At 37.9% G+C, this 25,000-nt stretch overlaps 1 protein-coding gene across 1 annotated transcript in view; it reads right to left on the bottom strand.

The window, feature by feature from the left end:
* Window positions 1–25,000, bottom strand: part of lcor (ligand dependent nuclear receptor corepressor) — a 141,044-nt gene that overhangs the window by 35,099 nt on the left and 80,945 nt on the right. Inside the window, exons 2-3 of the mRNA XM_061914978.1 lie at window positions 10,641–10,706; window positions 1,713–1,792 (exon numbers count right to left, since the gene is read on the bottom strand). Of these exons, the coding sequence (XP_061770962.1) occupies window positions 1,713–1,792; window positions 10,641–10,706 (146 nt within the window). The remainder of the gene's footprint in view (window positions 1–1,712; window positions 1,793–10,640; window positions 10,707–25,000) is intronic.

The raw sequence follows: 25,000 nt of genomic DNA, 5'->3' as shown, positions 1-25,000 counted from the left end.
ACAGCGCAGGAGGATACAGTAGCTCACCGGCATCACAATGTAAACAAAGGCCATGGGTGGATCTACACCTGACTTCTACTGTAATGATACCAAGTAAAAGAGCGTATCATCAAAAAAAATTCCGAAAAAGAGAATACATTTCTTCTTTTGATCGAAGATATGAACATAAAATGCTGGTTAATATTATTATGTTGCAAGCTAAATTCTTTATACATGAAACGTCGATTTCCGGAAGTAAAACCCAAAGTCAGACATTGGCTACATGATTTCAATTTATTGATAAAATTTTGGAAAATAATTTTTTAGTTATTAACTTTATTGGATGAATTTATGTTTTGGTTGAGCCCATTTTTAATTTACTTTATTTGTTTTATGTGTATGGATTTGAATTTAATTTTATTTCATTTTAATAATGCAATTTTGGAAAATTATTTTAAAATTATTAACTTTATTGGATGAATTTATGTTCTAGATAAGCCCAGTTTTTAAATGTACTTTATTTGTTTTATATGTATAGATTTTATTTTATTTTTTTCTTCCAATTTAATAATACAATTTGGGAAAATTATTTTAAATGATTAACTTTATTGGATGAATTTATGTTCTAGATAAGCCCAGTTTTTTTTATTTACTTTATTTGTTTTATGTGTATAGATTTGATTTTAATTTTTTTTCCAATTTAATAATACAATTTTGGAAAATTATTTTAAATGATTAACTTTATTGGATTAATTTATGTTCTAGAAAAACTCATTTTTTTTGTTTGTTTTTTTAACTTTGTTTTATGTGTATAGATTTTTATATTATTTTATTTCAATTTAATAATACAATTTTAGAAAATTATTTAAAATTGTTAACTTTATTGGATGAATTTACGTTCCAGATAAGCCCAGTTTTTTATTTACTTTATTTGTTTTATGTGTATAGATTTTATTAAAATTTAATGATACCATTTTGGAAAATTATTGTTTAATTTTTAACTTTATTGGATGAATTTATGTTACAGATAAGCCCATTTTTTAATTTACTTTATTTGTTTTATGTGTATGGATTTGATTTTAATTTTTTTTTCGATTTAATAATACAATTTTGGAAAATTATTAACGTTATTGGAATAATTTATGCTCTAGATAAGCCCCGTGTTTTATTTACTTAATTTGTTTTATGTGTATGGATTTTATTTCAATTTTATCTCAATTTAATAATACAATGTTGGAAAATTTGTTTGAAATTATTAACTTTATTGGATGAATTTATGTGCTGGATATTGCGACTGCAATTATACCTTCATGTCATACTTGCATATGATAACACCCGGACAGCAGTTGTCATAATCGGCTCATTTAAAAAAAAAAAAAAAAAAGATTATTTTATCAAAAGCAATTCATATTTATTAAGACACACAAAAATACCGACAATTGGCATGGTATCGATTTCCAGGTACCAAGAATCGTACCATGTCGGTTCAAATGTGAACCGCACGCATCCTCCTTGTGCTATTATTGATCATGTGATATTATTGATCAAGTAATCTTATCGATTCATTGGTTAGATTAATCGAGGAAATTGACGCCGAGTTGCAGCGCATTTACCTTTCTACATACAAAAGAACCTTTTAGCACTATTTTCGCGTGTAGCCTCGCTAATGTCCTGTTAGCGGAGCGGGGACGTGCACACGCGCCATTTTGTTCATCATCATTAGCTCCGCCTACCGTGACTTTCTCGCGTCGGAGGCAGCAGAAGAGACAGTTGTCATCAAAAGACCAGTCAGACACTTCCTCAGGCTCGCAGTCTGGATGGGAGGACGACAAAACAACACACCTTTTTATAAAAAAATAAATCCTAGAAATGTATTAACTCACACACACACACTAAAAATACTAGCATGGTAACAGTTAGCATTAGTGAAATGCCAAAATACATGACACAGAGGTGTATAACTGCTGAAATAGCTATAAAAAACTAGCATACTAATGTTATCGTGCTAAAACGCTAACTGTAACATGCGTGCATGTTTAAAATGCTAGCATGCTAACATTAGCATGCATCAGGTACCAAAATATACCAACAAAATATGCTAAAAAGGGTACCCGATTTTTTTTTTAAATGCTAGCATGCTATTGTTAGCATGGATCAGGTACTAAAATAAGACTGAGGTCTATACCTACAAAATATGCTAAAAAAGGGAAAAAAAATCCCAGATTTTATTAACACACACACACGAAAAAATACTAGCATGCTAACAATAGAGTGCTTACTGTTAGCATTTGTGAAATACCAAAATACATGCCTCAGAGGTGTATAACTGATAAAATAGCCACAAAAAAAAGCTAGCACGCTGATGGTATCATGCTAAAATGTTAATTGTAACATACGTGTACCTGAAAAATTTGTTTAAAATGCTAGCATGCTAACGTTAGCATGCACCCGGTACTAAAATATGACTGAGCTCTATACTGTCAAAATATGCTAAAAATGAGAAGAACAAAAAAATCCCAGAATTCACTAACACACACACACACAAATACTAGCATGCTAACAGTACTATGCTAACAATAGTGCCTTTACAGTTAGCATTAGTGAAATACCAAAATACATGCCACAGAGGTGTATACCTGATAAAATAGCTAAAAAAAACAAAAAAACTAGCGTCCTGATGGTTTCATGCTAAAATGCTAATTGTAACATGCGTGTACCTGAAAAAGTTGTTTAAAATGCTAGCATGCTAACGTTAGCATGCACCAGGTACCAAATTATGACTGAGCTCTATATGTACAAAATATGCTAAAAATGACAACAACAACAAAAATCCCAGAATGCATTAACACACACACAAAAAAATACTAGCATGCTAACAGTACTATGCTAACAATAGAATGCTAGCAGTTAGCATTAGTGAAATACCGAAATACATGCCACAGAGGTGTATAACTGATAAAATAGCTAAATTAAAAAAAAGATAGCATGCTGATGGTATCATGCTAAAATGCTAATTGTAAGATATGTGTACATGAAAAAGTTGTTTAAAAGGCTAGCATGCACCAGGTACCAAAATATGACTGAGCTCTATACCTACAAAATATGCTAAAAATGACAACAACAAAAAATCCCAGAATTCATTAACACACGCACACACACAAAAGTACTAGAATGCTAACAGTACTGTGCTAACATTAGAATGCTTACATTTAGCATTAGTGAAATACCAAAATACATGCCACAGAGGTGTATAACTGATAAAATAGCTAAAAAAACTAGCATGCTGATGGTATCATGCCAAAATGCTAATTGTAATATGTGTGTACTTGAAAAAGTTGTTTAAAATGCTAGCATGCTAACGTTAGCATGCACCAGGTACCAAAATATGACTGAACTCTATACCTTCAAAATATGCTAAAAATTAGAAGAACAAAAAAAATCCCAGAATTCACTAACACAGACACACACAAAAAAATACTAGCATGCTAACAGTACTATGCTAACAATATAATGCTTACAGTTAGCATTATTGAAATACCAAAATACATGCCGCGGAGGTGTTTACCTGCTAAAATAGCTAAACAAAAAAAAAATGTAGCATGCATAAAATGCTAACTGTAACATGATCTTGAATGGGATGGAGCTGAAAATGTTAATTTCCCCTCGGGGATTAATAAAGTATGTCTGATTTTGATTCTGATGTAAAGTTGTTTAAAATGCTAGCATGCATTGGGTATTCAAATATGACTGAGGTGTTTACCTACAAAATATGCTAAAAAAGAAAAAATTAAAAAGCTAAGCTAGCAAAACCAACGTTAACATGCTAACAGGCATCGTTCATCAAGTAGGAATATATTTGACGCTGAGGTGTATACCAACCAAAATCAGCAAAACAGCTAGCATGCTAATATTAGAATGCTAACAATTGTATTAATAAAAATAGCATTTTGGACACCCCTGTTCAAGAACATTCTTTCGGGAGGCCAATATTGAACAAACAAGCTATTTTTTAATATTTTTTTGTTGTTGATTGAAGAACTTGTCAGACGCCAGCAGAGAGCCTTCTGGGAAATAGAAGCGGCAGCTAACTGATTCATTTTTTTTTTTTTTTACTTCTGTAAAAACACATCAAATCAAAATGTGATGAGGGTGCACATGTCTCAACCAATCCCATTACAGTATCGCCCACACACACACACACACACACACACACACACACACACACACACACACACACACACACACACACACACACACACACACACACACACACACACGCACACACACATACTGGTTATCATTTGGAATGGGGACCAAGTTGCTGTTCAGGACTTGTGGGGACCACCCTTTCTACAGGTTGTGGAGGCATAAAAAAATGAGGTAGAATGGCCACTGCCCAGTTAGCTCATACACGTCTTTAAATCTCTGGATTGATGAATTAATGTGCTGTTCAGTCTTACTGGGGACCCTGGGGAAAAAGAGTTAATATGGTTCATGGGGACCAAATTAACTATACAAGGAAAAAGTGTGAGCAGGATATGGTGTGATAGATTTTTTTTTTTTAATTCCTCAGCATTGATTTGTTGTCTTAAAGATGTTACACACACACAAACACACACACATATTGGTTATCATTTGGAATGGGGACCGAGTTGTTGTTCAGGACTTGTGGGGACCACCCTTTCTACAGGTTGTGGAGGCATAAAAAAATGAGGTAAAATGTCCACTGCCCAGGTAGCTCATACACGTCTTTAAATCTCTGGATTGATGAATTAATGTGCTGTTCAGTCTTACTGGGGACCCTGGGGAAAAAGAGTTAATATGGTTCATGGGGACCAAATTAACTATACAAGGAAAAAGTGTGAGCAGGATATGGGGTGATAGATTTTTTTTTAAACTCCTCAGCATTGATTTGTTGTCTTAAAGATGTTACACACACAAACACACACACATATTGGTTATCATTTGGAATGGGGACCGAGTTGTTGTTCAGGATTTGTGGGGACCACCCTTTCTACAGTTTGTGGAGGCATAAAAAATGAGGTAAAATGTCCACTGCCCAGTTAGCTCATACACGTCTTTAAATCTCTGGATTGATGAAGTAATGTGCTGTTCAGTCTTACTGGGGACTCTGGGGGAAAAAGAGTTCATATGGTTCATGGGGACCAAATTAACTATACACGGAAGAAGTGTGAGCAGGATATGGGGTGATATATATATTTTTTAACTCATCAGCATTGATTTGTTGTCTTACAGATGTTACACACACAAACACACACAAACACTGGTTATCATTTGGAATGGGGACCATGTTGTTGTTCAGGACTTGTGGGGACCCCTTTCTACAGATTGTGGAGGCATAAAAAAATGAGGTAAAATGGCCACTGCTCAGGTAGCTCATACGCGTCTTTAAATCTCTGGATTGATGAAGTAATGTGCTGATCATACTTACTGGGGACCCTGGGGGAAAAGAGTTAATATGGTTCATGGGGACCAAATTAACAATACACGGAAAAAGTGTGAGCAGGATATGGTGTGATAGATTTTTTTTTTAAATTCCTCAGCATTGATTTGTTGTCTTAAAGATGTTACACACACAAACACACACACATATTGGTTATCATTTGGAATGGGGACCAAGTTGTTGTTCAGGACTTGTGGGGACCACCCTTTCTACAGGTTGTGGAGGCATAACATTTTTTTGATAAAATAGCCACTGCCCATTTAGCTCATATGTGTCTTTAAATCTGTGGATTGATGAAGTAATGTGCTGTTCGGTCTTACTGGGGACCCTGGGGAAAAAGAGTTAATATGGTTCATGGGGACCAAATTAACTATACAAGGAAGAAGTGTGAGCAGGATATGGGGTGATATATATATATTTTTAACTCATCAGCATTGATTTGTTGTCTTACAGATGTCACACACACAAACACACACACACACTGGTTATCATTTGGAATGGGGACCAAGTTGTTGTTCAGGACTTGTGGGGACCACCCTTTCTACAGGTTGTGGAGGCATAAAAAAATTTAGATAAAATAGCCACTGCCCATTTAGCTCATACGTGTCTTTAAATCTGTGGATTGATGAAGTAATGTGCTGTTCAGTCTTACTGGGGACCCTGGGGAAAAAGAGTTCATATGGTTCATGGGGACCACATTTAAATACTTTTGCATAAGTCACACCAATTTGTTCGTGACTACTGAGGACCATTAAAAAAAAACAAAAGTTCAAATTAAATTAAATTAAATTAAATTACATGTAATTAAATTAAATTAAATTGAAAATTTCCCTTTAGGGGATCTGTTTTTTTGTCCCCATACCGTCACAAGTCCCCTAAAGGTGTAAACAGAGCGATGTCTGCATTAAGTCAGCATTGCCAGAACACACACACACACACACACACACACGCACGCACACACACACGCACACACACACACACACACACACACACACACACACACACACACACACACACACACACAGGAGGAATGAGGTCAACATGGCGTCCAGGAGTCATGTGACCCCTTCCCCCAACAACTTACAGCATTTTTAGAATATTTCTGTATCGTCGACGTCATTTTCACTCAAGCGTTATGCTAACGCACCAACACACACACACACACACACACACACACACACACACACACACACACACACACACACACACACGCAGACGCACACACACACCAAGCTGATGCCGTCCACATGTCAGCACGGTGCACGTCACACACGCGTGTGTTTGGCACGAAACGCCATCGCCGTGTTTGAAATGTCCGCCTGTGAGGACACTTGATTAGGTACACCACCTAATGCCCTCCAGTAGAAAAAGCGGGACGATAACGCTGACTGCCAACGAAGACGATATCCGTGTATCGCCGCCTCTCTCAGCGTGCGCTGACGTCTGGTATCGATACAGACTCGTGACGGTTCGGTACCAGTGTTCATTTTCTTGACCGACAAATTAGAGATGAACCGATTATCGGCGCTGATACCTGACATTTTGTTGTAAATCGACATCCGCGTTTATTTTATCTTTGTAATCTATTTTATGGAGGAATGTAGGAAATCGTAGAGCTGGAACCCAATGTTATTAAAAAGTATTAATATTGAATTGAGAACCAATTCCAAATCAAATCGTTGAGAATTGAGAATTGATGCCTAATTGAATCGGTTTGAATCGGGGAGGAATTCTGAATCAAACAGGTTTGAATCAAGAATCAATTCCAAATCGAATCGGTGAGAATTGAGAATCGATTCTGAATCAAATGATTTCTGATCAAGAATTTATTCTGAATTGAAACGGTTTGAATCGAGGATGAATTCCGAATCGAATAAGTTTCGATCGAGAATCATTTCCAAATCAAATCGGTGAGACTCGATTCCGAATCACATTGGTTTGAATACAGAATTGTTACGAATCAAATTGGCGAGAGTTGAGAATCGATTCCGAATCGAATCGGCTTGAATCAAATCGGTTCGAATGGAAGATCATGTCTGAATTAAATTGTTTCGAATTGAAAATCGATTCTGAATCAAATCAATCCAAATTGATAATCGATTCTGAATCAAATCGTTAGAATAGAAGATCGATTCAGCATCAATTAATCAGGAATATATCTGAACCAAATCGGTTTGAATTGAGAAAGCATTCTGAATTGATTCAATTTGAATCGAGAATCGATTCCAATTCGAATCAGTTTGAATCGATATTCGAGTCTGTAACAAATCAGTTTGATTTAAGAATCGATTCTGCACTGAATCAGTCTGAAATGAGAGTTGATTTTAAAATTAATCAAGAATCGAGTCTGAATCGAATCAACTTAAATCAAGAATTGACTGAATCAATTCGGTTTAAACTGGGAATCGATTCTGAATCTTATTTTGATTGAAATGTGTGGTGCCCAAATATCACAACCCTACTGGTTATTACTACTGATTTACTCTCTACTTATCACATTTACGTTCAATTTTATTACTAAATACTGGTATCAAATGTATAGATATTGTATCTGCTGATGTAGTTCTGTTGCAAAAAATAAAGTTGACTTGTAGTAACCGTAATAGAAACAATAGCATAACATACAGTTAGCATTAGTGAAATACCAAAATACATGACACAGAGGTGTATAACTGCTAAAAAAATGCAATAAAAAGGCTAGCATACTAATGTTATCATGCTAAAATGTGTTTAAAATGCTAGTATACTAATGTTAGCATGCATTAGCTAGCAAATTATGACCGAGGTGTATACCTACAAAATTAACTGCTAAAAAAAAAAATGTTAGCATGCTAACATGTATCATTTGTTAAGAAAATATTTGACGCTGGGGTGTATACCGACAAAAAATGCTATCTTGCTAATACTAGAATGCTAACGATTGTGCCTCGGGCCGTTAAAAAAAAATAGTTTTGACTCTTTTTCAAAACAAAACAAACAACGTTGTTGTTGGTCGAAAAACATGTCAGACGCCAGCAGAGAGCATTCTGGGAAATAGTTTAAGAATCACTGCTATATGCTTTTAGACTTTAGTTGACCAAATCTACTGTAATTTTAGTCAATTAAAACTAAATCGGTATCCTGGTTTAAATGACTAACATGTGATTCAAACTATGCTTTGAATCATATACGTAACAAAAGCAATGCTAACAGTTAGCATTAGTGAAATACGGGTTTACAGGTTTAAATGACCGATATATGTGTTATGATCCGCCGCCCGGATCATATATTGTTTTGGTTTTTGAGTCCTTTTGTGTTTCCTGTTTGTTTTTGGGCTCTTCCGATCCCTGGTTCGGGTCTTCTTTGTTTTATCTTGTTACCATGGTTTCGCATTTGTTCCACCTGTTCTTGTTTTTGACGCGCAGCTGTGGTCATTTATTGCTTCCCTATTTAAGCCTGCCTTCTCCCTGTGTTCAGTCTGGATCCTTTGTTTGCTGTCGGCAACACTCACCTTGGTATTTCCTTAAAGGGGAACATTATCACAATTTCAAAAGGGTTAAAAACAATAAAAATCAGTTCCGAGTGGCTTGTTGTATTTTTTGAAGTTTTTTTCAAACTTTTACCGGTCCCCGAATAGCCCTAAAAAAAAGCTTTAAAGTGCTTGATTTTTGCTATTTGCGATGCGACTATCCATTTCCCAGTGACGTCACACAGTGCTGCCAATGTAAACAAACAATGGGAATACCACAGCAAGATATAGCGACATTAGCTCGGATTCAGACTCGGATTTCAGCGGTTTAAGCGATTCAACAGATTACGTATGTATTGAAACGGATGGTTGGAGTATGAAAGTATTGAAGAAGAAACTGAAGCTATTGAGCGAATAGCTATTGACGCTATTCATAGCCATAGCATGGCCGAATAGCTGCGTTAGCATCGCCAGTAAAATGTGCGGACCAAACGATCAGGACTTTCGCATATTTTGACACTGGAGCAACTTAAATCCGTTGATTGGTAAGTTTTTTTGCGCATTAAATATGGGTGGAAAGAAACGTGATATATTTGCAAATGCATCTGCAGGTTATCCATACATCTCTGTGCCATGTCTGCTTTAGCACCGCCGGTAAATAGCATGTTAGCATCGATTAGCGTAGCATGTTAGCATCGATTAGCTGGCAGTCAACATCAACAAAACTAACCTTTGTGATTTCGTTGACTATCGTTGCAAATGCATCTGCAGGTATTCCATACATCTCTGTGCCATGTCTGCTTTAGCATCGCCGGTAAAATGTGGAGAAACTCCAGCACATTCAATGGGGGTCTGGCGGCAGACACTTTGGCATCTTGGGGCCAGTGGTGCAACTTGAATCCCTCCCTGTTAGTGTTGTTACACCCTCCGACAACACACCGTCGAGGCATGATGTCTCCAAAGTTCCAAAAAATAGTCGAAAAAACGGAAAATGATTTGGTACATTCAATGGGGGTCTGGCGGCAGACACTTTGGCATCTTCGGGCCAGTGATGCAACTTGAATCCCTCCCTGTTAGTGTTGTTACACCCTCCGACAACACACCGACGAGGCATGATGTGTCCAAAGTTCCAAAAAATTGTCGAAAAAACGGAAAATAACAGAGCTGAGACCCGGTGTTTGTAATGTGTTGAAAATGAAAATGGCGGGTGTGTTACCTCGGCGATGTCACGTTCTGACGTCATCACCACATGAGTGATAAACAGAAAGGCGTTTAATTCGCCAAAATTCACCCATTTAGAGTTCGGAAATCGGTTAAAAAAATAGATGGTCTTCTTTCTGCACCATCAAGGTATATATTGACGCTTACATAGGTCTGGTGATAATGTTCCCCTTTAATCTTGTCTCTATGCTAAGTTGCTCCTTAGCTTCCCGGGCGCTCGGCACGTCAATTTTTGGACTCTTGACTCCCTGCTAGTTAGCGTTAGCTTCCCGTGCGTAGGCAGGCGCTTTCTTTTACCGTTTTGTACCAGTGTTATTTTATTTTTGTACATCAAATCAAGCTCTTACCTGCTATTCCTGCCTGTCTGGTCCATATTGCATCTCGGGGTGACAAAACGCGCATCACGATGTTAGCACCGCGTCACAATATGATTACAACTAAAATACATTTTAGTGAGAAGACTATCTCTATGATACCATTCTGTATCTAAACATTCATATACTGTGTGTGTGTGTTTGTGTGTGTTACCTTGGAAAAGTGTGACGTCTTTGACTACTCCCGGCCCAAACAAGCCTTCCAGGATGCTTTCAAAGCCTGCAAACCAGACGACAATTCACGTTAGCGCCCCAGGGTCATGTAACCAGGAAAAACACTTTTGTATTTGTGTCTGTGCTTGGTACTTTTGTGTAAGTGTGCTTTGAATGTAAAGGGAAGTTAGGTAAATGGATAGTTTTCCGAAGTTCACGGACAACTTATATGGGCTCCTTTGTCGGCGTGGCGTGAAAATGACAGGCATTCATTGGAGGTCTCCAGAAGGAAAGAAATACAAGAATGTGCGTGTTTGTAACTGTGTGTGTGTCTTAAATGTGAGATGAAGTCATGTAAGTAGATTGTTTTCCAAGTTCTGGGACATCTTATATTTGCTCCACTGTCTGTGATGGCTAGAAAGGGTGGCGCTAAAATGGCAAGCATTCATTGGCGGTCTCCAGAATGTAAGAAATACATGTATGTGTGTATTTTTATCTGTGTGAATATGTCTTAAATCTGAGGTGAAGTCATGTAAATAGATTTTTCTCCAAGTTCTGGGACGTCTTATATTTTCTCCACCGTCTGTGATGTCGAGAAAGGGTGGTGCTAAATGTCTCCAGAAGGAAAGAAATACAACAACGTGCGTGTTTGTAACTGTGTGTGTCTCTTGAATGTGAGGTGAAGTCATGTAAGTAGATTATTTTCCAAGTTCTGGTACGTCTTATAGTTGCTCGTCTGTCTTTGATGGAGGGTGGTGCTGAAATGGCAAGTATTCATTGGCGGTCCCCAGAATGTACGAAATACACGTACGTGTGTATTTTTTATCTTTGTGTATGTGTCTTAAATCTGAGGTGAAGTCATGTAAATAGATTTTTCTCCAAGTTCTGGGATGTCTTATATTTTCTCCACTATCTGTGATGTCGAGAAAGGGTGGTGCTAAATGTCTCCAGAAGAAAAGAAATACATGAATGTGCGTGTTTGTAACTGTGTGTGTCTCTTAAATGTGAGGTGAGGTCATGTAAGTATATTATTTTCCAAGTTTTGGTACGTCTTATATTTGCTCGTCTGTCTTTGATGGAGGATGGTGCTGAAATGGCAAGTATTCATTGGCGGTCCCCAGAATGTACGAAATACACGTATGTGTGTATTTTTTATCTTTGTGTATGTGTCTTAAATCTGAGGCGAAGTCATGTAAATATATTGTTTTCCAAGTTCAGGGACGTCTTATATTTGCTCCTCTGTCTTTGATGTCGAGAAAGGGTGGTGCTAAAAGTCTCCAGAAGGAAAGAAATACAAGAACGTGCATGTTTGTAACTGTGTGTGTCTCTTAAATGCGAGGTGAAGTCATGTAAGTAGATTATTTTCCAAGTTTTGGTACGTCTTATATTTGCTCGTCTGTCTTTGATGGAGGGTGGCGCTGAAATGGCAAGCATTCATTGGCGGTCTCCAGAATGTACGAAATACACGTAAGTGTGTATTTTTTATCTTTGTGTATGTGTCTTAAATCTGAGGTGAAGTCATGTAAATATATTTTTGTGCAAGTTCTGGGACGTCTTATATTTGCTCCTCTGTCTTTGATGTCGAGAAAGGGTGGTGCTAAATGTCTCCAGAAGAAAAGAAATACATTAACGTGCGTGTTTGTAACTGTGTGTGTCTCTTAAATGTGAGGTGAAATCATGTAAGTAGATTATTTTCCAAGTTTTGGTACGTCTTATATTTGCTCGTCTGTCTTTGATGGAGGGTGGTGCTGAAATGGCAAGCATTCATTGGCGGTCCCCAGAATGTACGAAAAACACTTAGGTGTGTGTTTGTATCTGTGTGCAAGTGTCTTAAATCTGAGGTGAAGTCATGTAAATATATTGTTTTCCAAGTTTAGGGACGTATTATATTTGCTCCTCTGTCTTTGATATCGAGAAAGGGTGGTGCTAAAAGTCTTCAGAAGGAAAGAAATACAAGAACGTGTGTGTTTGTAACTATGTGTGTGTCTTAAATGTGAGGTGAAGTCATGTAAGTAGATTATTTTCCAAGTTCTGGTACGTCTTATATTTGCCCGTCTGTCTTTGATGGAGGGTGGCGCTGAAATGGCAGGCATTCATTGGCGGTCCCCAGAATGTAAGAAATACACGTACGTGTGTATTTTTTTATCTGTGTGCATGTGTCTTAAATCTGAGGTGAAGTCATGTAAATATATTGTTTTCCAAGTTCAGGGACGTCTTATATTTGCTCCTCTGTCTTTGATGCCGAGAAAGGGTGGTGCTAAAAGTCTCCAGAAAGACAGAAATACAAGAACTTGTGTGTTTGTAACTGTGTGTGTGTGTCTTAAATGTGAGGTGAAGTCATGTAAGTAGATTATTTTCCAAGTTCTGGTACGTCTTATATTTGCTCGTCTGTCTTTGATGGAGGGTGGCGCTGAAATGACAGGCATTCATTGGCGGTCCCCAGAATGTGCGAAATACACTTACGTGTGTGTTTTTTATCTTTGTGTATGTGTCTTAAATCTGAGGTGAAGTCATGTAAATATATTGTTTTCAGAGTTCAGGGACGTCTTATATTTGCTCCTCTGTCTTTGATGTCAAGAAAGGGTGGTGCTAAAAGTCTCCAGAAAGAAAGAAATACAAGAACGTGTGTTTGTAACTGTGTGTGTGTGTCTTAAATGTGAGGTGAAGTCATGTAAGTAGATTATTTTCCAAGTTCTGGTACGTCTTATATTTGCTCGTCTGTCTTTGATGGAGGGTGGCGCTGAAATGACAGGCATTCATTGGCGGTCCCCAGAATGTACGAAATACACTTACGTGTGTGTTTTTTATCTTTGTGTATGTGTCTTAAATCTGAGGTGAAGTCATGTAAATATATTGTTTTCCGAGTTCAGGGACGTCTTATATTTGCTCCTCTGTCTTTGATGTCGAGAAAGGGTGGTGCTAAAAGTCTCCAGAAAGAAAGAAATACAAGAACATGTGTTTGTAACTGTGTGTGTGTGTCTTAAATGTGAGGTGAAGTCATGTAAGTAGATTATTTTCCAAGTTTTGGTACGTCTTATATTTGCTCGTCTGTCTTTGATGGAGGGTGGCGCTGAAATGGCAGGCATTCATTGGCGGTCCCCAGAATGTACGAAATACACTTACGTGTGTGTTTGTATCTGTGTGCATGTGTCTTAAATCTGAGGTGAAGTCATGTAAATATATTGTTTTCCAAGTTCAGGGACGTCTTATATTTGCTCCTCTGTCTTTGATGTCGAGAAAGGGTGGTGCTAAAAGTCACCAGAAGGAAAGAAATAAAAGAAGGTACGTGTTTGTAACTGTGTGTGTCTTAAATGTGAAGTGAAGTCATGTAAGTAGATTATTTTCCAAGTTGTGGTACGTCTTATATTTGCTCATCTGTCTTTGATGGAGGGTGGTGCTGAAATGGCAGGCATTCATTGGCGGTCCCCAGAATGCAAGAAATACACATACGTGTTTATTTTTTATCTTTGTGTATGTGTCTTAAATCTGAGGTGAAGTCATGTAAATGTATTGTTGTCCAAGTTCTGGGACATCTTATATTTGCTCCTCTGTCTTTGATGTCGAGAAAGGGTGGTGCTAAATGTCTCCAGAAGAAAAGAAATACATTAACGTGCGTGTTTGTAACTGTGTGTGTCTCTTACATGTGAGGTGAAATCATGTAAGTAGATTATTTTCCAAGTTTTGGTACGTCTTATATTTGCTCGTCTGTCTTTGATTGAGGGTGGTTCCTGAAATGGCAAGCATTCATTGGCGGTCCCCAGAATGTACGAAAAACATTTAGGTGTGTGTTTGTATCTGTGTGCAAGTGTCTTAAATCTGAGGTGAAGTCATGTAAATATATTGTTGTGCAAGTTCTGGGACGTCTTATATTTGCTCCTCTGTCTTTGATGTCGAGAAAGGGTGGTGCTAAAAGTCTCCAGAAGGAAAGAAATACAAGAATGTGCGTGTTTGTAACTGTGTGTGTCTCTTAAATGCGAGGTGAAGTCATGTAAGTAGATTATTTTCCAAGTTTTGGTACGTCTTATATTTGCTCGTCTGTCTTTGATGGAGGGTGGCGCTGAAATGGCAAGCATTCATTGGCGGTCCTCAGAATGTACGAAAAACACTGACGTGTGTGTTTGTATCTGTGTGCATGTGTCTTAAATCTGAGGTGAAGTCATGTATATATATTGTTTTCCAAATTCAGGGACGTCTTATATTTGCTCCTCTGTCTTTGATGTTGAGAAAGGTGGTGCTAAAAGTCTCCAGAAGGAAAGAAATACAAGAATTTGCGTGTTTGTAACTGTGTGTGTCTCTTAAATGTGAGGTGAAGTCATGTAAGTAGATTATTTTCCAAGTTCTGGTACGTCTTATATTTGCTCGTCTGTCTTTGATGGAGGGTGGTGCTGAAATGACAGGCATTCATTGGCGGTCCCCATAAAGTAAGAAATACACGTATGTGTGTATTTGTATCTGTGTGCATGTGTCTTAAATCTGAGGTGAAGTCATGTAAATATATTGTTTTCCAAGTTTAGGGACGTCTTATATTTGCTCCTCTGTCTTTGATGCCGAGAAAGGGTGGTGCTAAAAGTCTCCAGAAAGACAGAAATACAAGAACGTGTGTGTTTGTAACTGTGTGTGTGTGTCTTAAATGTGAGGTGAAGTCATGTAAGTAGATTATTTTCCAAGTTCTGGTACGTCTTATATTTGCTCCTCTGTCTTTGATGGAGGGTGGCGCTGAAATGACAGGCATTCATTGGCGGTCCCCAGAATGTACGAAATACACTTACGTGTGTGTTTTTTATCTTTGTGTATGTGTCTTAAATCTGAGGTGAAGTCATGTAAATATATTGTTTTCCAAGTTCAGGGACGTCTTATATTTGCTCCTCTGTCTTTGATGTCGAGAAAGGGTGGTGCTAAACGTCTCCAGAAGGAAAGAAATACAAGAACGTGCGTGTTTGTAACTGTGTGTGTCTCTTAAATGTGAGGTGAAGTCATGTAAGTAGATTATTTTCCAAGTTTTGGTACGTCTTATATTTGCTCGTCTGTCTTTGATGGAGGGTGGCGCTGAAATGGCAAGCATTCATTGGCGGTCCCCAGAATGTACGAAATACACTTACGTGTGTGTTTTTTATCTTTGTGTATGTGTCTTAGATCTGAGTTGAAGCCATGTAAATATATTGTTTTCCAAGTTTAGGGACGTCTTATATTTGCTCCTCTGTCTTTGATGTCGAAAAACGTGTGTTTGTGGTTGATGCATGCTGGTGTGATTTAGAAAACAAAATACACAGCATATACTGTATATGTATATATATATATATATATATATATATATATATATATATATATATATATATATATATATATATATATATATATATATATATATGTGTGCCCACACACATACCTAATAAAATGCAACATATCAAAAACAAGGCCAGCCAGGAGCTTATTAAGTGTTAGCACGTACACACACACACACACACACACACACACACACACACACACACACACACACACACACACACATACACACACACACACACATATACACACACACACACACACGCACGGGCGGGTCTTTTCTTCTCTCCAAAGCAAACGCGCGCGTTAGCTTTAAGACGCGAGCGAGCGTCACTCACTTTTTATTAGGCGCAAACACGGCGCGGCAGTTGTTGCCTAGCAACCACATCCAGCCTCCACCACAAACTCGTGTGATGGTTCCTCAACCTGAGCACATTAAAACAACAAAAACAACCCCCACCCCGGCGTCCGAACAAAGACGTTTCATGCGCGGTTAGTGTCAAAGAAAGAACGGGACTTTCTTGACCCGCCGTAGAAGGAGATGGAAGAGTTGAAGACTGAAATGTTTCATTTCACAATCCAAACTTAAATCGTTGATTGTGTTTTTCAACTTTTTGAAGCTAATTAAGCTAACAGTATTAGCTTCTCTGTATAAATATTATCAGTGTTATGTTTTACTGGCAAACAAGACCACTTCAGCCCACTGACATATGAACACATGAATGTATGAACACATGAACGCTTGCACTGCGGGTTTGACTTTTGCATTGTTTTAAATCGCTTGTTATTAATGATAGTAACTGATTAGAGATTAATGATGCTTATTTGGATGAAAACTGCATCACAACTCTAAGTCGATTTTATCTATCAAAGGCTTTTGATCGATTAAAGTGTACCAACATTGGTCAATTAAATTTAAACAACAGGGGCAACATCATATATATATATATATATATATATACATATATATATATATATATATATATATATGCCCCCCGCGACCCCAAAAGGGAATAAGCGGTAGAAAATGGATGGATATATATATATATATATATATATATATATATATATATATATATATATATATACATATATATATATATATATATATATATATATATATATATATATATATATATATATATATATATATATACATATATATCATAGACCCGCTCGACATCCATTGCTTTCCTCCTCTTCAAGGTTCTCATAGTCATCATTTTCACCGACGTCCCACTGGGTGTGAGTTTTCCTTGCCCTTATGTGGGCCTACCGAGGATGTCGTAGTGGTTTGTGGAGCCCTTTGAGACACTAGTGATTTAGGGCTATATAAGTAAACATTGATTGATTGATTGATATATATATATATATATATATATATATATATATATATATATATATATATATATATATATATGTATATATATATATATATATATATATATATATATATCAAATTGAAGTGTTTCATATCAGTCTATATCGACAATTAATTTTATGACTTATGAAATTTAAAGAGTAGGCGTGTCTATTCAATTTATGTGTGTGTGTGTATATATATTTATATATCTATACACATTTGTATATATATAGGTTTTTTTATTGTACATAAAAATTTATATTTGTATATATATATACATATATATATATATATATATATTATTTTCATATACTCATTCATATATTATTTTTACTTCATTAATAGTATAACTATTATAGTATTTATATACGTATATATGTATAAATATGTGTGTGTGTATATATACAAAAAAGTGTATGTATGTATATATATATATATATATATATATATATACATATATTTATTTATTTATATACAATTTTACATTTATTTTCATTCATTTACTATTTATTTTAAACTTCATCAGTAATAGTACATGTATAGTACGTATATAAACACACACACATATATATATATGTATATGTATATGTATATATATATATACATATATAACTGTGTGACTGTGTGAGTGTCTGTGTATACATATATATGTGTATGTATATATATATCTGTGTATGTATGTATATATATATCTATGTATGTATATATATGTATATATATGTATATATATATATATATACATATGTATATGTATATATATACATATACATATGTATATGTATATATATATAAATACATATGTATATGTGTATATATATATATATATATTTCTATATATATATATATCTATATCTATATACATATATATATAAACATATATATATACATATACATATATAAGTATATATATATATAATATATATAAAATTGTATATTTGTTTTCATGTGTGATTATATATTTTTATGCTTCATTATTACAATTAAATGTATTGTGTTTATATTTTAATATTTTATTTATATATATATTTTTTTACATATTGCAAATAAATCTCATCTCTGATTAGAAATCCTCTCAGCTATTGAGGCTGAAAATAAAGTAAATGTCGACACAAGCATGGAAAACACTCAAACAAAAGAGTCAAAATCACTTTGAACAATTAACAACAAGCTCTTAAAATGAAGGCGCGAAAACAAGGAATATGTTAAAAATGCTGGATAAGTAGTAAGAAAATAGAGCAAAGTGTGAAAATGCAACCCGACTGAAAGAGTTCACAAAGAGTATAAGACATTAAGTATTCCTATAGCTGCTGTGCGACAATTTTTTTAAGGATTTTAGAGATAAAGGGGAGGTGCGACACCAGCGAATGAACACATGTAAATATAGTTAAACCTGAGAAGAACTATTTTCTACATGTTTAGTGGCAGTGAGTTACAGCTGTACTCTAAAGTGGGAGCACGGCTAAGGTGGTCTGTTATTAGCGGTCTTGGTTGGGGACGATCGCCTTGCATCATTTACGGACCGCATCGGTCTGACTAAGGCCCCTTTTCATCATTTATCCACAATTTCTTTATTTTGACTTTCTCTTCTCACTCCATGCAAAGAACCAAGCGCCACACAAGCAAACTTAACAGCTGATACCATCCTAACCTGATGAGGTGCTTTGGAAAATTCAACCAACCTCTGAGAATTTATTCTGAATGGAATCTGTTTGAATCGAGAATCAATTCTGAATCGAATAGGTTTCAATCGGGAATTAATTCCGAATCAAATCAGTCAGATACGATCCCAAATCGAATTGGTTTGAATCGAGAATCGATTTCGAATTGAATCGGCGAAAATTGAGAATCAATTTAGAATCAAATCGGTTTGAATCCAGCATCAATTCGGAATTAAATTGTTTCGAATCGAGAAACAATTTTGAATCAAATCGGCTCGAATTGATAAACAATGCTGAATCAAGAATCAATTCTGAATTGAATAGGTTTCAATCGAGAATCAATTCCGAATCAAATCAGTGAGATACGATCCCAAATCGAATTGGTTTGAATCGAGAATCGATTTCAAATTGAATCGGCGAGAATTAAGAATCAATTTAGAATCGAATCAGTTTGATTCGAGCATCAATTCGGGATTAAATTGTTTCGACTCGAGAAACAATTTTGAATCAAATCGGTTCGAATTGATAAACAATGCTGAATCAAGAATCAATTCTGAATTAAATAGGTTTCAATCAAAAATCAATTCTGAATCAAATCGGTGACAATCGATCCCGAATCAAATTGGTTTGAAGCGAGAATCGATTTCGAATTGAATCGGCGAGAATTGAGAATCGATTTAGAATCGAATCAGTTTGAATCGAATTGGTTCAAATTGAGCATCAATTCTGAATTCAATTGTTTCGGATCGATCATTGATTCTGAATCAAATCTGTTTGAAGTGATAATCAATTCTGAATTGAATCGTTTCAATCAAAGATCGATTCTGCATCAATTAATCAAGAATAGATCTGAACAGAATCGAATCTGGGGGAATTGAGAATCGATTCCGGATCTAATCGTTTTGAATCGATAATTCATTCTAAATTGAATCGGTTTGAATCATGGATCGATTCTGAATCAAATCAGTTCAAATCGATAATCAATTCTGAATCAAATTGTTTGAATCAGGGATCCATTCTGCATCGATTTGGTCTTAATCAAGAATAGATCTGAACCAATTTTAGAGTAAAGAGGTAAAAAAAAAATATATATATTCCAAATCTCGAAAATGCATCCCGACAGAGAGAATTCACAAAGAGTGTTAGATGCAGTGTATTCATTTAGCTGCTGTGCAACCATTTTTTTGGAGGATTTTAGAGATAAAGGGGAGGTGCGACACCAGCCGCAAGTTGAGTAGTAGGGTCAAAATTGAGATTAGGTTTTTTAAGCAGAGGATAAATAAATGACAGAATGTAAACATAGAGAAACCTGAGAAGAACTATTCACTCCACGTTTAGTGGCAGTGAGTTACAGCTGTGCTCTAAAAGGTGAGCACGGTGGTGTGTTATTAGCCGTCTTGGTGGGGACGATCGCCTTGCATCCTTTCCAGATGATGAGGTGCTTTAGAAAATTCAACCAACCTCTGAACACATCAGTAGAAGCATTTAAGTCTCACCTTAAAACTCATTTGTATACTCTAGCCTTTAAAGGGGAACATTATCACAATTTCAAAAGGGTTAAAAACAATACAAATCAGTTCCCAGTGGCTTGTTGTATTTTTTGATTTTTTTTTCGAAATGTTACCGGTCTCGGAATATCCCTAAATAAAACTTTAAAGTGCCTTATTTTCGCTCTCTGCGAAGACACTGGCCATTTCCCTGTGACGTCACACAGTGCTGCCAATGTAAACAAACAATGGGAATACCACAGCAAGATATAGCGACATTAGCTCGGATTCAAACTCGGATTTCAGCGATTCAACAGATTACGCATGTATTGAAACAGATGGTTGGAGTATGAAAATATTGAAGAAGAAACTGAAGCTATTGAGCGAATAGCTATTGACGCTATTCATAGCCATAGCATGGCCGAATAGCTGCGTTAGCATCGCCGATAAAATGTGCGGACCAAACGATCAGGACTTTCGCATCTTTTGACACTGGAGCAACTTAAATCCGTCGATTGGTAAGTGTTTGTTTCGCATTAAATGTGGGTGGAAGGAAACGTAATATAGTTGCAAATGCATCTGCAGGTTATCCATACATCTCTGTGCCATGTCTGCTTTAGCACCGCCAGTAAATAGCATGTTAGCATCGATTAGCATAGCATGTTAGCATCGATTAGCTGGCAGTCAACATCAACAAAACTCACCTTTGTGATTTCGTTGACTATCGTTTAAATGCATCTGCAGGTTATCCATACATCTCTGTGCCATGTCTGTTTTAGCATCGCCGGTAAAATGTGGAGACGCATTCAATGGGGGTCTGGCGGCAGACACTTTGGCATCTTTGGGCCAGTGGTGCAACTTGAATCCCTCCCTGTTAGTGTTGTTACACCCTCCGACAACACACCGACGAGGCATGATGTCTCCAAGGTTCCAAAAAATAGTCCAAAAAACGGAAAATAACAGAGCTGAGACCCGGTGTTTGTAATGTGTCGAAAATGAAAATGGCGGGTGTGTTACCTCGGGGACGTCACATTCTGACGTCATCGCCTCCAGCCCGATAAACAGAACGGCGTTTAATTCGCCAAAATTCACCCATTTAGAGTTCGGAAATCGGTTAAAAAAATAGATGGTCTTTTTTCTGCACCATCAAGGTATATATTGACGCTTACATAGGTCTGCTGATAATGTTCCCCTTTAAATAGACCTCCTTTTTAGACCAGTTGATCTGCCGCTTCTTTTCTTTTTCTCCTCTGTCCCCCCCCCTCCCTTGTGGAGGGGGTCCGGTCCGATGACCATGGATGAAGTACTGGCTGTCCAGAGTCGAGACCCAGGATGGACCGCTCGTCGGGACCCAGGATGGACCGCTCGTCTGTGTATCGGTTGGGGACATCTCTACCCTGCTGATCCGCCTCCGCTTGGGATGGTTTCCTGTGGACGGGACTCTCGCTGCTGTCTTGGATCCGCTTTGAACCGAACTCTCGCGGCTGTGTTGGAGCCACTATGGATTGAACTTTCACAGTATCATGTTGGACCCGCTCGACATCCATTGCTTTCGGTCCCCTAGAGGGGGGGGGGGGGGGGGGGGGGGGTTGCCCACATCTGAGGTCCTCTCCAAGGTTTCTCATAGTCAGCATTGTCACTGGCGTCCCACTGGGTGTGAGTTTTCCTTGCCCTTATGTGGGTTCTTCCGAGGATGTCGTAGTCGTAACGGTTTGTACAGTCCTTTGAGACGTTTGTGATTTATGGCTATATAAATAAACATTGATTGATTGATTGATTGAAAAAAAAAACTGATCCGTCTCAGGGTCAAAGCCTGCCCGCCATAATAATTTTATAGGGTGTACCCCGCCTTCCGCCCGATTGTAGCTGAGATATGCGCCAGCGCCCCCCGCCACCCCGTAAGGGAATAAGAGGTAGAAAATGGATGGATATGTTCCAACAAAAATCCTCGAACAACGACCTGCAGATTCCTAAAAAAAAAAAAAAAGAAACAAAAATATATTCGGGTTTTGACAGCGGCGATTGGACGCCCGGGATTACGGGACATGATTGGCCAGAAGAGATAACAGCGAGCCACAGGCGGAAAAAGCCCCTGAATGTAGGTCAGCTAGCGAACACACTCTGCGCCCAAAAGCGTTTACACATGACATGCGAGGAACACGCACACACGTGCAAAGCTGTCCCCAATCTCCCAGCGCTGCAGTGTGTCACTTCCTCTCACTTCACACACACAAACACACTTTCATGTAGTTCGGACATTCTTGAGACCTCCGAAAAATGCTTACCTCTTTAGGACCAAATATAAACACATTAATAATATATACAAACTACGCAAATATAAAAAAGGTAAGATTTTTGTACAATCTTTTTGGATTGTAACTGGTATTTAATATTCATTATTTTTGTATTGTATTTCTAAGGCTTTATTATTATTATACCGCCGCCTCTTTGAGCTGTAATTTGACCCCCTTAACATGCTTCAAAACTCACCAAATTTCACACACACATCAAGACTTGCAAAAATTGCCATCTAATAAAAAAAACAACCCTAAACTCAAAATTGCGCTCTAGCGCCCCCTGGGAAAAAACACAGACAAAACTGCTTGTAACTTCAATCAATCAATGTTTATTTATATAGCCCCAAATCACAAATGTCTCAAAGGACTGCACAAATCATTACGACTACGACATCCTCGGAAGAACCCACAAAACTCATCTGTATACTCTAGCCTTTAAATAGACCTCCTTTTTAGACCAGTTGATCTGCCGCTTCTTTTCTTTCTCCTATGTCCCCACCTCCCTTGTGGAGGGGGTCCGGTCCGATGACCATGGATGAAGTACTGGCTGTCCAGAGTCGAGACCCAGGATGGACCGCTCGTCGGGACCCAGGATGGACCGCTCGCCTGTATCGGCTGGGGACGTCTCTACGCTGCTGATCCGCTTGAGATGGTTTCCTGTGGACGGGACTCTCGCTGCTGTCTTGGATCCGCTTGAACTGAACTCTCGCGGCTGTGTTGGAGCCACTATGGATTGAACTTTCACAGTATCATGTTAGACCCGCTCGACATCCATTGCTTACGGTCCCCTAGAGAGGGGGGGTTGCCCACATCTGAGGTCCTCTCCAAGGTTTCTCATAGTCAGCATTGTCACTGGCGTCCCACTGGATGTGAATTCTCTCTGCCCACTGGGTGTGAGTTTTCCTTGCCCTTTTGTGGGTTCTTCCGAGGATGTTGTAGTCGTAATGATTTGTGCAGTCCTTTGAGACATTTGTGATTTGGGGCTATATAAATAAACATTGATTGATTGATTGATTGAAAAGGGCAAGGAAAATTCACATCCAGTGGGCCGCCAGTGACAATGCTGACTATGAGAAACCTTGGAGAGGACCTCAGATGTGGGCAACCCCCCAGCCCCCTCTAGGGGACCGAAAGCAATGGATGTCGAGCGGGTCTAACATGATACTGTGAAAGTTCAATCCATAGTGGCTCCAACACAGCCGCGAGAGTTCAGTTCAAGCGGATCCAAGACAGCAGCGAGAGTCCCGTCCACAGGAAACCATCTCAAGCGGAGGCGGATCAGCAGCGTAGAGATGTCCCCAACCGATACACAGGCGAGCGGTCAATCCTGGGTCCCGACTCTGGACAGCCAGTACTTCATCCATGGTCATCGGACCGGACCCCCTCCACAAGGGAGGGGGGGACATAGGAGAAAGAAAAGAAGCGGCAGATCAACTGGTCTAAAAAGGAGGTCTATTTTAAGGCTAGAGTATACAGATGAGTTTTAAGGTGAGACTTAAATGCTTCTACTGAGGTAGCATCTCTAACTGTTACCGGGAGGGCATTCCAGAGTACTGGAGCCCGAACGGAAAACGCTCCATAGCCCGCAGACTATTTTTGGGCTCTAGGCATCACTTATAAGCCGGAGTCTTTTGAACGCAGATTTCTTGCCGGGACATATGGTACAGGGAGTTAGGAATGTCGTAGAGACATGAAACAAAAACCTCTATGTAGGTCTGATTTAGACCTAGATTTCATACACTGACTTCCTTCAGCCAAAATCAACAGGAAATTGGCAAAAACCCCTTCAAAACAAAAGTATCCTAAAAAAAAATGTCATTTTTGCCTATTTGAGCAGTAATTTGTGAATTTTTGAATTATATTTTATATAGCGCTTTTCTCTAGTGACTCAAAGCGCCTTACATAGTGAAACCCAATATCTAAGTTACAATTAAACCAGTGTGGGTGGCACTGGGAGCAGGTGGGTAAAGTGTCTTGCCCAAGGACACAACGGCAGTGACTAGGATGGCGGAAGCGGGAATCGAACCTGCAACCCTAAAGTTGCTGGCACGGCCACTCTACCAACCGAGCTATGCCGCCCCCTTAAAATGCTTCAAAACTCACCAGACTGGACACACACATCAGGACTGGTGAAATTTGCAAAAAAAAAAAAAAAAAACAACAACCCAAAACTCAAAATTGCGCTCTAGCGCCCCCTAGGAATAAAAGACTGACACAACTGCTTTTGGGAAGAAAACAGACAAAACTGCTTGTAACTTCCAGTAGGAATGTTG

Source organism: Nerophis ophidion, linkage group LG01 (assembly GCF_033978795.1).
Source record: "Nerophis ophidion isolate RoL-2023_Sa linkage group LG01, RoL_Noph_v1.0, whole genome shotgun sequence".
NCBI classification, from domain to species: Eukaryota; Metazoa; Chordata; class Actinopteri; order Syngnathiformes; family Syngnathidae; genus Nerophis; species Nerophis ophidion.
The sequence above is the reverse complement of the archived record's forward strand: the minus strand, read 5'-3'. Positions and strand labels throughout refer to the sequence as shown.